This window comes from Pantherophis guttatus, chromosome 6, assembly GCF_059756535.1.
Source record: "Pantherophis guttatus breed Tessera chromosome 6, ASM5975653v1, whole genome shotgun sequence".
NCBI classification, from domain to species: domain Eukaryota; kingdom Metazoa; phylum Chordata; class Lepidosauria; order Squamata; family Colubridae; genus Pantherophis; species Pantherophis guttatus.
Window position 1 is genome coordinate 80,564,186 of NC_142068.1, and position 14,813 is coordinate 80,578,998.

The window sequence follows — 14,813 nt, forward strand, 5'->3', positions numbered from 1 at the left end:
ATAGGCTGCAGTCAGGGAGGGAGTCCAAGGGAACAAAAAAAGTTTGCCTGGCCTGAAATCTAATGGAAGTGGTTGGTTAGCCTTTTTTATTATTATTATTATTTATTTATTTTTATATGCCGCCCTTCTTTGGAGACTCAGGGCGGCTTACAATGCGTTAAGCAATAGCCTTCATACTTTTGTATATTTTATACAAAGTCAGCTTATTGCCCCCACAAACGGGGTCCTCATTTTACCCACCTTTGGAAGGATGGAATCTACCTTGAGCCTGGTGAGAATTGAACTCGCAGTAATTGCAGGCAGCTGGATGTTAAATGCTGCCTTAGTAGGAGGCATTAGCCTCCTTACGCCACTCAGGCTTTCAGTCAAAAGGAGCTCAGAGGTTGTTGGAAAGCTACGTTGCGCGCCAGGAATCGGGATAATGATGCACCAAGTTGTGACTAAGGGAAGGAGAAGAAGAGCCCTTCCAGTGAATGCGAGGGTGACCCACGCAGGTTTTTCAGAGGTAGAAGAGGGGCATCTGCCCCTTGGTTCACCATCGGACTCTCTTTTAAAGATGCGAAAAAAATGGCTGGCAGAATAAAAAGCAATTCTACAAAACTCAGATGACCTGCAGAAATGACCAAAAGGATGAAACATCCCTGAGTAGAAACGGGTGTGGGAAAGGTGGGGGAGTAAGGTCACTAAATAAAGTATTTATTTATAAATAGCAACAGCACTAGTACTTAGACTTATATACAGCTTCGTAGTGCTTTTACAGCCCTCTCTAAGCAGTTTACAGTCAGCCTATTGCTCCCAACAATCTGGGTCCTCATTTTTACCCACCGTGGAAGGATGGAAGGCTGAGTCAACCTTGAGCCTGGTGAGATTTGAACTGCTGAACTGCAGCTAGCAGTCAGCTGAAGTAGCCTGCAGTACTGCACTCTAACCACTGCGCCACCTCGCCTCTTATACTCTTAACGAACTATTTCAATTTCTACTCTACCCTACCCTACTCCTTAGATAGAACAGCTTTTCTACCTGGGCTCAGACTCCTGAATGCCACATAACAGCATAAGTATGTAGTATGATAGATTTGCAGGGCCGGCGCAACATGCTCATATTGGCACAATGTATTACAATGTAATGAATGCACATATATGTAAAGAGGATTGTGTGTTTATTAGTATGATTTATTGGGTTAGGGATTTTCTTTCTTTCACTGTGAGTTATTGAGGTGGTTTGTGTTGGGAGGGGGTGCAGTTTGACTGTTCGTTGTTTGACTGTCCCTGTGCCTTTAAGAAGCCATGAAAGCAGAAAAATATTGATGACCAGAGCATTGCTTATGAGGAAATGGGTTTCCATGTTCTCTAGGATCTAAAATAGCAGGACTGAGTAGAGACAATAGCCCCTTTAACCATTGAATGGTGCTTACTTCAAAAGTACAATAAGTATGGGGCATGCTTGTGTTCTCTGAGCATTAGCAATCTTTTTTAAATCAGCCCTTCTCAATTGGGTGCCTTTACTGTCCAAACACTACTGGAGGGCATAGTGCCAGCCCTTTGAGGTAGGCCAGCTCAGGAAAGAGACAATACAAGGATCACAGAAATGCTACTACTAGTTTCTTAACCTCAGCCACTTTAACTCTCAGAATTCCTCCAGCCAGACTTAAAAGGGGGTACTCTGTTTTTTCTTTCCCAAGCTTGAGTTATCCCTTTTTTCAAGTCTATAGTATCTACACTTACCTCTATACCAGGTAGGCAGCAGGATCCATGGCAAAGCAGCCTGGCATTAGGGAGGAAATGCAGGATTCCCATCAGCTGTAGCATCCTTCTTCTTACAGCTATAAAGCAGTTGGCAAAGACAGGCAAGTATAGTTGGATTCAGAGGCTTACTTTATTATTATGTAATGAAGCAACAGAGCATTAAAACCAAGATTAATGTTACTGCTGCTGTTTTGCCAGTAACATTAATTTTATTTAGGATGCAAAACTGCAAGATCTGGGAGAGGTCTCTCTCTCTCTGTCTTGCTTGCTCTGAAAGCAGTGGGTCTACATAGTGTTTCTCAACCTGTGAAAGCTGGTTGGGGAATTCTGGGAGTTGGAGTCCACACATCTTCAAATGGCCAAGGTTGAGAAACACTGGTCTAAGGGATATGGGCATGTCTCCAAAAAAAAAAAAAAAAAAAAAGCAAGCTGACATAGCAGGCTGGCAATACAAACTTCATCCCTTTGGCAGATGCCTGTGACATTGACACCAAAGGGGCAGGGCTTGCATTGTGATGCAGTTTCTGCCAACCTACCTTGCCAGCCTAGCACCTGAAATAACAGCACGATTTGACCTTGTCTTATGAAATAAAGGCGATAAACTAACAGAATAACAGAGCTGGAAGGGATTTTGTTGGATAGGGCCCAGTGTTCAAGTCTGTCAAGATCCATCTGAGCTGTTGGCTATTCCTGCCAGCTTATTGTCGACTGCAAATTTGATGCGTTTCCCTTCTATTCCCTCATCTAAATCATTTATTAGAGTACTGGGCCTAAAACTGATTTCCTTTCACATATATGTAATTCTATTAATGACTACACACCGAATGCAGTTTGGTAGCCAGTTACAAATCCATCTGATGGTGATGCTGTCTATCCCACATTTTTTTAGCTTACCAAGAAGTAAGTTGTGGTCTACTTTGTCAAATGCCTTACTGAAGTTCAAGTATACTATGTCCAAAGTATACTATGTCCACAGCATTTCGCTAGTCCACTAATTTAGTCACAAAATACTGCCAAAAAATAAATATTTATAGCAAATACTTTCTTCGACCAATCCAAGGGACTATTCTGCCCATGACCAGATAAATATCACCAAAATGGATTATAACTCATAAGCAATATGAAAAAGCACAATTCAATCAGCAAAACGAGGAGCTGGTTCCCAACTAAACTCAGTTCATAACTCTTTCCCCAAAAAATTGCATTTTAAACTAATAGAAATAAAATGATAAGACTAACAAGCTACAACCACAACAAAACAATCCATTTGGTCTAGTAGTCAAGGCAACAGGCTAGACAACTGGAGACTATGACTTCTAGTCCTACCTTAGCCATGAAAACCAGCTGGGAACCTTGGGCCAATCACTCCCTCAGTCCAACTTCCCTCACAGGGGTTGTCGTGGGGGGGGGGGGGAATAGGAGGATGAAGTATTAGATATGTTCACAGCTTTGAGTTGTTTATAAAAATAAAATAATCCATAAATATTCAATTACCATTATATGAAGGAAAAGACTAGAAGTAATGGATTCCAGTTGTTACCTAGAATGCCTAAAGAACTTCATTAGACTTCATTAAAAAAAGCAAATACAAAAGGTGAAATTGGTTGATAGTTGAAGGCAGAAAGTGAGAAACAGGAAAATTTACCTAACTAAGCAATGTCCAGAACAGAAAGAGCTGCATTATATTTAGATAATTTAAAAGATACTTAAATAGCATACATATTAACTTAATGCCTCATCTATAGAAAGTACCTACTGTAAAGAAACTATTTTAAAGAGCATCAAAGTGATGAGAATCACTTAGCACCTCAACAGCGTTTGATCTAAATAAAAGGTTTGCAGGTCTGTAGCAAACAGAAACTTTGGGTATGTCGTTCTAAAAAAAGTGATTAGAATTTAATAAGAGTTTAATACTGTCAGGTTGAAAAAGGACATAAAGAGCAGCCTGTTTAGCCCCCTCCTGGTTTTCTGCTTTTAGTCTTGTGTTTCTGCATATTTCCAAATATTACTCTTTTTGTTCCTGAGGAATAATCCACTCAGGATTTGTAGATACAGAAAAATCATGAGCCAGATGTGAAAAATCAACACTTCTTTGAAATGTAGCAACCCTGCAGGGAGCAATTCTGTGGGCTTTCATGTTACTGGCTTGCCCTATTCAGTAATGCACAAAGGCTGCTGCTATTTTACGTTTTGCATGCTGGGGTCTCAGCACAACCATTTCCTCTGCAGCTCCCCCATTTCTTTACTGCATTTGCATTCTTTAGAACCTCAGCCCCATTATATTTGTCTTCTTTCAGTTGAATTACTCTTAACCTGTTGCAATCCCTGCATTTATCCTCACATTTCCTCCCATGCTTCTCTCTTTCCATTTCTTTGAGATGTTGTAACATTACCAACGCTCTTTCCCCATTTTGAGATAACCGCTTCCTCCTACCTGTCTGATTCACAATGTGTTAAAAGATTTGGAGATGTTCCCTGAAGATCATTTTTTGGGCTGGCCAAGGAGGTTTGCCCAATGGGTACAGGAAGAGTATGTGAGCACATAACCCTGTATTATCAGCCTTGTAGAATTGGAAACCCTCTTTTCCTCAGCATGTTCAGTCTACATGCACTGAACTAGCCCTTAGTGAAACTTGCTAGTCAACTCTTCAGTGAGAAAGGAAGTTTTCTCCCAGATGGAAGTGCCTGGGGGAACATTACAGACTACCTGACCTCGCAAGGTCATCTTTTAATACAGGCACTCTGTACAAGGTGCTTGCACAGACTTTGCAACGCTTTGTGGCAAGATTATACTCAGAGAAACCTTCCTTGTGGGAAATGGAGAAAATGTCAATTGTTTCATGTGGCCTGCAATGTCTCTTTCGATCTTTACATTGTGTTGCATCACTATTTAATAAAATTTTGCTTTCTGGATTAAATAGGTAATAATGTAAACATTATCAGTTTGATTGGGAATGGGAAGTGTTTATTCAAAATGCTTTCACAATCAATTGTCAGTATTTGATGTCAAGGAGCCCAACAGAACAATTTGAGACATTTAAGGCTTCTGCCTTTTAAGCTACCAACAACAACATGGTGTCAATCTGGCAGCTACTTAATTATAGCACCTATTTTACATCTAATTCCAAGTTTCATATTAAGTTACTCCTTTCATACCGAGAAAACTCAAAATACTTGTCCCCAAGTATACTCTTCCATACCACATTATGTCGTTAACATAACCAAAATGCTGTGTTACAGCTTAAATTTAGATATTTTATGACTTGTGTGAAATGCATATAATACCTTCATTGGAAGACAGTCTTAAGAAATTAACACTGGGAAGGTAAATAGCCAATTTAATGAAAGCCAATATAAAACTAGTAGCAATTTTTCCAAATAAAGCATTATACTGACATCTACTGGCCTGGTGTGTCTTAAGTCAATTGTACATTCTCATAAAATTTTTAAAAGTTGCTAATATATTAATGTAGGGATAGAACATTTCAAGGATTACAAAATATGCATAATAAAACAAATATGTTTTCATATAAACCCCAATTTATCAATGTTCTATAATTTCCTTATTCTTTTCCTCAATTACTGCGCATCAAAACAGTAATAAGAACTTCCAAGAAAACTCACAATTCAAAGGGAAAAACTCTGACAAAAATTCAAGAGTGTATTTAAAAATCTTTACTGGCAAAATTAAGCAGCATGCTATGATTTATATACCCGATTTTTTTTTTTATTAAAAAAAAAACCCTAAACAGTCTGAAATAAAACCTAAGAATGGCATCTCTATAAATAATGAAAAATGTTTGCACTAAATCTTAAAAGGAAACTTTTGGTAATTAAATACTTGCTATTTTCCATGAAGTTGATGAACTTTATTAGCATTCAAACTATAACCAAGTTTACCCTAAAACATTTTGCAATGCAAAATTATTTCCACTCAAGGAGTGTCTAACAAATCGAGGGCTGTGAATTACAAGCAATCTTTTGAAGCAGGCTCACACATTTATAAAACTTTATACAACCTTGCTTGGACTAAGGTATTTATACTACTAAATTAAACATGCATCACTTTCATACACTCCAGTTTCATGATTTATATTACATTATGTAACATTCTTTTTTTTTTTCCCCAGCAAGCAGCATGTTTGTCATACATTTGCTCCGTTTTCTTTGGATGTTTGATCTTTATCTTCATTCTTCACACTATCCTATAGAAAGAGAAGACAGTGTATCAGTGAAAAGCTACAATAACCCAAATTAAGACATTCTGCTTTTCCTATTCTGGGGAAATTTTGCAGAAGAGTTACAGAGAGCTTTACCTTCTTAAGAACCATGTGTATTTCATCCATAACGGTTGCCAAACCTTTGATGGTCTTAGTCAGCTGCCCTTCAAACTGTAGATTTGTATCCTCTGAGATCTTCAGATTCTCTTGCAGCTGGCTGAGCTCTTTTTTAACCTCTTTAATTTCTGCCGAGAGGCTTTTGTTTAAATTCTCCAAACTCAATATAGTCTTTTCATCTTCATCTGGAAAAAATGGAATGATTTGTAATCTTTCAAACTGCAATCTTTCTAAAACTTTTAAATGATTACAGAAGACAAAGGCATAAAATATTAGGCTGATACCTTAAGTCTGTAAAACAGAGTTAGTAAGGGTTTTTTTTTAGGACATGCAGTGCCTTTGAGTCAGTGTTGACTCCTGGAACTGCCTGGATTAGTTCTGCAGTTTTCTTGATAAGAAGTTGTTTGCCCTTGCCTCTTTCCTAGAGTTGAAGAGGAGGGGATGGTCCAAAGTCAGTTAGTTGGCTCTGTGCCTAAAGTAGGATCAGAAGACAGAGTCTCCCAGTTTCTAAACTGATGTTTTAACCTCTAAACCAAACTGGCTCTAATGACTTTACTATCATGTCCTTTTTAGTTAAAATGAGGAGGGCAAGACTATGCAAAGCAATTAACCTGACTCAGAAAGTGGAAGTCCATTTGTTAATTGGTACACATATCAGAAGTATGTTTTGCATTTGAAAAATATGTTTTAAAAATATTTTTAAAACTTTTTTTAAAAAGTTTTAAAATACTTTTAAAAATATTACAAATATTATGCTTTCTTTGCTTATAACAACAACAACAAAAAGTTATTGTAAAAGTTATTCCTGGGTTCATAATATGATAGCCAGCAGAAGCAGTTCTCTCTTTTCTCCAAACCAACACAACTTTGAAATATTTGAATTTTTTTTTTTCATACATTCTTCTTCCAGTCTGGTGCCAATTCTTTCGGAGATATAATGCCTTAAGGCTTTTTGAATTAATAAAAAAAATATTCACTCTCACCTGTTTTTTCTTCCAGTGACTGAAGTTTCTGTTCCATTTCAGCCCGTGCTTTTTCACTCTTCTCTAATTTGTGCAAGAGACTCCCCACATCCACCATGGCTCCATTATAGACAATGAGACCGACATTTTCTTCTGATGTTTTGGATTCTTGTTTTATCGCAGGAGACGGTAGAAGCAGCCTGTTTCCTATAGGAGTTAAGAATTATCATTGTTACAATTTAATAAAACCAAGTTTTATTTCCAGTAAGTGCAATAAAATGTTTTTAGCCTCCAATTAATTCGATTTTATGTATTTGTTTTTCTGTTTACTAAAAATATATTTTTCTTACTAAAAATATAAAAATATTACTGATATTTTATTTTATTATTCTTTTATTGATACATATCTATTCTTGATTTGTATATTTAAATCTGGAAGCTTAATGCCTGTTGATCACCCAAAATAAACAGAAAATCTTTATCACTATCAATAGTCCCGAAAATTTATATTTATTTCCTAATTTTTCAGTTTGTTTCTAATTTTTTAATCATACCTTTTCAACATTTTTAAAACATTAAAAATGAATAAAACACTTTACACATGTCCTTTCAATTTATAAAATAATCATGAACTTCTGAAACACAAAACTAGAAGCATAACTTAACAGCAATCAAGACAGTGATAACCATTACCAAAAAAAATAAAATAAAAAAAATAAATCAAAATTAGCATGCTGAAAGTATTCCAGACTTGAAATATCTTTATTAATAAAAAATATGCTACCGAACAGTTCTTCCGGTGGACTTTCCATTTCTTCTGGATTTTCTTCATCTTTAGAAGTATCTGTCAGTTTTCTATAAAAGCAAGATTCACGCAGTACTACTTTACTAAGTAGTTTCTTAACCTAAAGTTAACACAAGAAGACGGATTATTATTTTAAATAACTAAATTATGTCTTATTCAATGAAGATGCTATAGAATTAAGTACAACAAACAATTCACACAATTTTTAACTTGAAATGGATTTATTTTTTATATGAAATATTTTTCTCGTAAGATTGGTCTTCAACAAGACCATGGGTAGTGTTCACTTAATGACTTTAATTGAGACTGGCAATTCTACCACTGAGTGAAACAGTCATTAAATGGGAAACTACATGACACCATTCTGCTTTCAGGCTGGAAAGAGACAAAAGCCTTTTGGCTTTTGTTTCCTAACCACTCCCATTCCTTATGAATGCTTGAGTGTCTGCTTACTGTCTTGTACACACTGAAAACAATGTGATCATGCTGTAGCCTGGGATCCATGTGCGCTCTAATCAAGCACCTTAGGCTACTCTCTTTTTTTCTTCCTCTCTGCTATGTGATGCGGGTGGGCAGGAAAGAAAAAGCAAGTGATTTCTCTCAGCAATTTCTCCTTTGCATGATCCTTTCCTGCTGCTGGAGTCATCACACTGCTTTCAATGCATAGAAGAGCAAATAGCTTACTCTCCTACAATCCTTTTCTCTCCAATAAATCTGTTCGGGTGGAGGGAGGGGGGGTGGAAACCAGTGGTCAGACATAGGGTAATGGCATATTGATTGTAATGGTGATCATATGACTGAGGGACACTGTAAAAGTCATAAATGGTTGTAAATGGGCTACAAAGTTATTTTTTTCAACAGTCATAATGGTTGCTGATGGTCAGGAAGCAAAGATTACAACAACGCACCTGAGCTCTTGAGAGGTGTAGTCCAAGTGTGTACAATATCTCTTCCAGATCTTTTTCAAGAAGATATGCACAATGGCATTGATCAAAATAAACAAATGCCATCAGAAGATCTCGATTAATAGTTATCATCTGGGTCTTGTTTCTTTCCTAAAAATACAGATTATAACCATTTTTTGTGAATACATTTGTTTATTGAATTAGTTTATAATATGAAATCTTACTACAATAGTTTAATATTAACTACTATTATATTATAATCTTCATATTTTCATTTCAATCTTCACTCTAGAGTTTATTCTATGTATGTATATATATTCCTTTCCATTGTGTTTGTTTGTTTTACCAAGTAAAAAATAAAACCAGAAAAAAGTGACAGTCCAAAATGTTTTTGCAAAATATTCAGAATTCTTACCTACCAGCTAGAAGAAAATAGCATTAGCAATTAACCTACTTTCTGAAAACAAATAATAACACTAATTATGGGACAAAATTATTTGCATGCCATTCCATGTGAATGGAAAAGAGCTTTCACTTTAAACATAAATTTTAAATTAAACAGAATTAAAGCACATTCCTTAGTGAAATAGCAACATGGGGTCTTTCCATCCATGTACCAAAATGAAATATATGATATTTCATATATTCATAAGACAATCAAGCACTCTCTTATCCGTGGTGCAGATCTGACATTACTGAGTCCAGATAATCAATAGTCTCCAGACACTTCTAGATTTGAGAGTTAATCAGCCAAATGGAGTAAGGCATCCTTCTCCAGAAACCTTAACCACATACTTGAAATCTGCAAGTTGAAAGGAATCCATAACAGGACAAAATGGTCACCAAAGTTACATCACTATGGCCTCCCCTTACTGGAACCAAAATTGTGGATAAAGTGGTTTGGAAATAGAATAATAAAAAAATAATGCAAACTAACAATGGGATTATATCTAGCTGCAGTATTTTGCTGAAAGGAAGGCAATGAAATAGTATTAAGCCTGACAGAGCCAAACACCTTCTAGTGGTTAAGGTGCTAGCCTAGAACTAGGAAGCTGTGAGTTCTAGTTCTGCCTTAGGCATGAAAACTGTCTGGGTGACCTTGGGCCTGTCACTGTCAGCCCAACCCACCTCACAGGATTGTTGTTGTGGAGAAAATAGGAGAAGAAAGGGATATTAGGTACAGTCATCACCTTGAGTTATTTGTAAACAATAATAAAGCTGGTATAAAAATCAAATTCATAAATAAAAAACATACCTTATCTTTAGAAGCCCTCTCTTTGCAATGTCGATTTCCCTCCCTTCTGTCATCTCGTCTGTTCATTTCCTCATCATCCCTATCTATAAAAACATCACAGTTTTTTGCATACTCAAAAACATTTTATGCTATCAAAATATATACTTTTATTTCTTAGCATTTGTTTATTGAACAAATACTATCAGAACTAAAAGATACAAAAGGAAAACATGAAAAACCCTTGGATCTGTGATGTTTAAATATGTGGGAATTTACTTTGGTTAAAAAAAATAATAGAATAACAAAGGGTTTAGCAGAACCCAACAATTAAGGTTTGATTTTAAAATTAATCATTGCCACAATTTCTTACATATATTAATTAAATACTTTTTCCTATTACTGTTGGCTACATAACCGTTGTTTTTGGTAGAAATAATGAATAATGAATGAACATTTACAATGTTTCTGTCCTTCTTTAAGAATATAAATTGATATACAGTCATGTGAAAAAGAAAGTACAGCCTCGAGTTCTATGGTTTTACGTATCAGGACATAGTAAAAGTCATCTAGTCTTTAGTAGTTCTTAAAAGTAGGTAAATATACAACTTCAAATGAACAACAATATGTGACATATTACACCATGTCATCATTTATATTATAAAAAGAAACCCAAAATGGAGAAGCCAGAAATGACCTTAGAGAAGCAACTGTTGCTGCCCATCAATCTGGGAAGGGTTATAAGACCATTTCCAAATAATTTTAAGTCCATCAACTTACATTGAGGAAGATTATTCACAAGTGGAAAACATTCAAGACAGTTGCCGATCTTCCCAGGAGTGGATGTCCCAGGAAATTAACCCCAAGGTCAGACAGTGCAAGGTTCAGAAATTGCAATAAGTCCAAGAATTACATTTCAGGCTTTACAGGCCTCAGCATGTTAAATGTTAAAAGTTCACGAGTGCAATTAGAAAAGGACTGAAACTTCTCATACCAACTCTCAAGCATGGTGGTGAAGGAGTGATGATTTGGACTTGTTTTACAACCATGGGGCCACCCTGGAAACAGTGAAGGACTGGCTCGCAGTGCCTCTGCCAGGGAAAATGGAGCTCGGGAAGGCCACTTGCGCTGGCAGAAAGCTCCAGGAGGCCGTCGTGGCCAAAAATGGAGCCTTGATGAGTGACATGGAGCTGCTCCCCTGCTGAGGTCAAACACAACCCTGATGCAGCCCTCAATGAAATCGAATTTGACACTCCTGCTTTACACAGACACAGGCTGTTGGAAGAGCTGAAGAAGCTTCTTGGATGCGAAGCAAAATGTCTTCAAAGAAAATCCAGAAAGTCCAGTTGCCTCTTGAAAAAGCATCTTTGGGACAACTGTGACCTGGATGACTGAGAATCTCCATAGACAAAAGAATCAAGAAGTCCAGATCTCAACCCAACTGAAATGCTATGGCAGGGCCTCAGGAGAGCTGTGCATAAATTCATTCCCAGAAACCTCAATGTTTCTTCCAACAAACTGAAGCAATGTTGTAAAGAGTGGACCAAAATTCCTCCACAATGATGTGAGAGACTGATAAAGTCATACAGAAAACAATTACTTCATGTTATTGCTGCTAAAGTTGATTCTACAAGCTATCGAATCATAAGATGTACTTAAGTTTTTCACACATGGCTTCTCAATTTTGGCTTTTATTTTTTGTAAAATAGATGATGACATGGTGTAATATATTATGTGGTGGTGTTCTTCTAAGGTTGAATTTACCTACTTTTAAGAAGTGCTAAGGACCAGATGATTTTTTACTATGTCCTGATGCATAAAACTATAAAATTCAAAGAGGGTGTAGTTTCTTTTTCACATGACTGTACAGTCAGGTCCAGAAATATTGTGACATCAACACAATTCTAACATCTTTGGCTCTATACACCACCACAATGGAGTTGGAATGAAACAAACACAATGTGCTTTAACTGCAGACTGTCAGCTTTAATTTGAGGGTATGTACATCCAACTCAGGTGAACGGTGTACGACTTACAGCAGTTTGCATATGTGCCTCCCACTTGTTAAGGGACCAAAGGTAATGGGACAGAATAATAATCATAAATCAAACTTTCCCTTCTTAATACTTGGTTGCAAATCCTTTGCAATCAATCACAGCCTGAAGTCTGGAACACATAGACATCACGAGACGCTGGGTTTCATCCCTGGTGATGCTCTGCCAGGCCTCTACTGCAACTGTCTTCAGTTCCTGCTTGTTCTTGGGGCATTTCCCCTTCCCTTCCCTTTGTCTTCAGCAAGTGAAATGCATGCTCAATGGGATTCAGGTCAGGTGATTGACTTGGCCATTGCATAACATTCCTCTTCTGTCTCTTCAAAAACTCTTTGGTTGCTTTTGCAGTATGCTTTGAGTCATTGTCCATCTGCACTGTGAAGCGCCGTCCAATGAGTTCTGCAGCATTTGGCTGAATGTGAGCAGATAATATTGCCCGAAATACTTCAGAATTCATCCTGCTGCTTTTGTCAGCAGTCACATCATCAATAAATACAAGAGAACCAGTTCCATTGGCAGCCATACATGCCCATGCCATGACACTACTACCACCATGCTTCACTGATGAGGTGGTATGCTTAGGATCATGAGCAGTTCCTTTCCTTCTCCATACTCTTCTCTTCCCATCATTCTGGTACAAGTTGATCTTGGTCTCATCTGTCCATAGGATCTTGTTCCAGAACTGTGAAGGCTTTGTTAGATGTTGTTTGGCAAACTCTAATCTGGCCTTCCTGTTTTTGAGGCTCACCAATGGTTTACATCTTGTGGTGAACCCTCTGTATTCACTCTGGTGAAGTTTTCTCTTGATTGTTGACTTTGACACACATACACCTACCTCCTAGAGAGTGTTCTTGATCTGGCCAACTGTTGTGAAGGGTGTTTTCTTCACCAGGAAAAGAATTCTTTGGTCATCCATCACAGTTGTTTTCCGTGGTCTCCCGGGTCTTTTGGTGTTGCTGAGCTCACCGGTGCGTTCCTTCTTTTTGAGAATGTTCCAAACAGTTGTTTTGGCCACGCCTAATGTTCTTGCTATCTCTCTAATGGGCTTGTTTTGTTTCTTCAGCCTAATGATGGCTTGCTTCACTGATAGTGACAGCTCTTTGGATCTCATCTTGAGAGTTGAGAGTAACAGATTCCAAATGCAAATAGCACACTTGAAATGAACTCTGGGCCTTTTATCTGCACATTGTAATTGGGGTAATGAGGGTATATCACACACCATGGAACAGCTGAGAAGCCAATTGTCCCATTACCTTTGGTCCCTTAACAAGTGGGAGGCACATATGCAAACTGCTGTAAGTCCTACACCGTTCACCTGAGTTGGATGTACATACCCTCAAATTAAAGCTGACAGTCTGCAGTTAAAGCACATTGTGTTTGTTTCATTCCAACTCCACTGTGGTGGTGTATAGAGTCAAAGATGTTAGAATTGTGTTGATGTCCCAATATTTCTGGACCTGACTATATATAGTGATATACTTCTTTTTTGCTCTTTATTTTTGTTTTACTTCTTTGTACATTGTTAAGTATTTCCAAAGATATACATATTTCTCAATTGGATAAGGACTTTTTTCCCTTACAAAAGGAAAAAGAAAAAGTTCTGCTAACACAATTTGCAAAAACAAAAATATACTAGTTATTTTTTATTGTTTTAGCTCAATAATGTTAAGCAAGGTAGAGGGTTATCACTTTTTATTGTTTTTATATGAGATTTTTATGTTTGTAAGTTGCCTAGAGTCACTGAGAGTGAGAGTTGGGTGGACATATAAATTTTCTTAAATAAATTAATAGAACACTAAAGCACTTTTTTCCACATATTACATGCAACTATATCACAAAATTGGAAGTTCTGCTTCCTTTTAGCTTAAAAAAATATCTTCAACATACCATCATCTTCATCTTCTGCATCTTCAGCTTCCATTGGATCATATTCTTCCTGGTTATTGTCATCCTCCATTTCATCATCGTCCTTAGAATCATCTTTCCTTTTATCTTCCCTCTGTAAATAACCAGTAAACATTAATACAATCCATGATTGGGCAAAATGATTTAAACCTCCATGGACCAGTTAATGGCACGCAAATATGGTTCTAAAAGTCTCAAGATCTTAGCAAACAAGCAACAATTACATTTTCTTTTAAAACTTAACATTGAAAAGAGAAAGAAATTCACTTGGGAATTCCTACCAAACAAAATCTGAATATACTTACTGTCAATATTAGCTTAAGTTGGTTTTGTAACATGTATGAAAAAAAAATAGTAAACACATATAAAAAGAGGCAAATTGTTTCCCAGAAAAATGATACCAACCTTTTTGTCATCTCTATCATCTTTTTTATCTTTATCATCTCCAGATTTTCTTCTTTTGGGCTTAGGATCATCATTTTCATCATCTCGCTCTTCCCTTTTCTCTTTTTTCTCATCTTTCTTGTTCTTTTTGTCTTTTTTATCGTCCTTATCCGGAAGAGACAACAACGCTTTGTAGATTCGTACACCAAAATCCCTCTGAAGCATTTCATTGAAAAGTTCTGCAAATAATGAAACCTGAAGGAAGAGTATAGAAAAGAACCAGTCATTACTTTTATATACCTATGTAAAATATTACAGGTCCTCCTTACGGCTGTTCTTTTAACACGTTACAATGGCTTCAGAAAAAGTGATTTATGACTACTCACATGTAATATAATCTTAATCATATTTAATTTGTATCTCAAATTATTGTATTTTATTCTGATTTCATTTTAGGTTGTATTTTACTCTAATTTCATTTTAAATGA

General features: G+C 36.7%; 1 protein-coding gene across 3 annotated transcripts in view; it reads right to left on the reverse strand.

Moving 5' to 3' along the window:
• Nucleotides 1-4,688: 4,688 nt before the first annotated feature.
• The window catches only part of CCAR1 (cell division cycle and apoptosis regulator 1), a 33,413-nt gene continuing 23,288 nt past the window's right edge, over nt 4,689-14,813 (reverse strand). For all 3 annotated transcript variants that reach the window (XM_034438651.3, XM_034438650.3, XM_034438649.3), the window contains 8 exons: nt 14,347-14,580; nt 13,924-14,035; nt 10,010-10,092; nt 8,758-8,904; nt 7,829-7,949; nt 7,066-7,251; nt 6,062-6,267; nt 4,689-5,950 (listed from right to left, as the gene is read on the reverse strand). In XM_034438651.3, the coding sequence (XP_034294542.2) occupies nt 5,891-5,950; nt 6,062-6,267; nt 7,066-7,251; nt 7,829-7,949; nt 8,758-8,904; nt 10,010-10,092; nt 13,924-14,035; nt 14,347-14,580 (1,149 nt within the window). In that variant the 3' untranslated portion in view covers nt 4,689-5,890. The remainder of the gene's footprint in view (nt 5,951-6,061; nt 6,268-7,065; nt 7,252-7,828; nt 7,950-8,757; nt 8,905-10,009; nt 10,093-13,923; nt 14,036-14,346; nt 14,581-14,813) is intronic.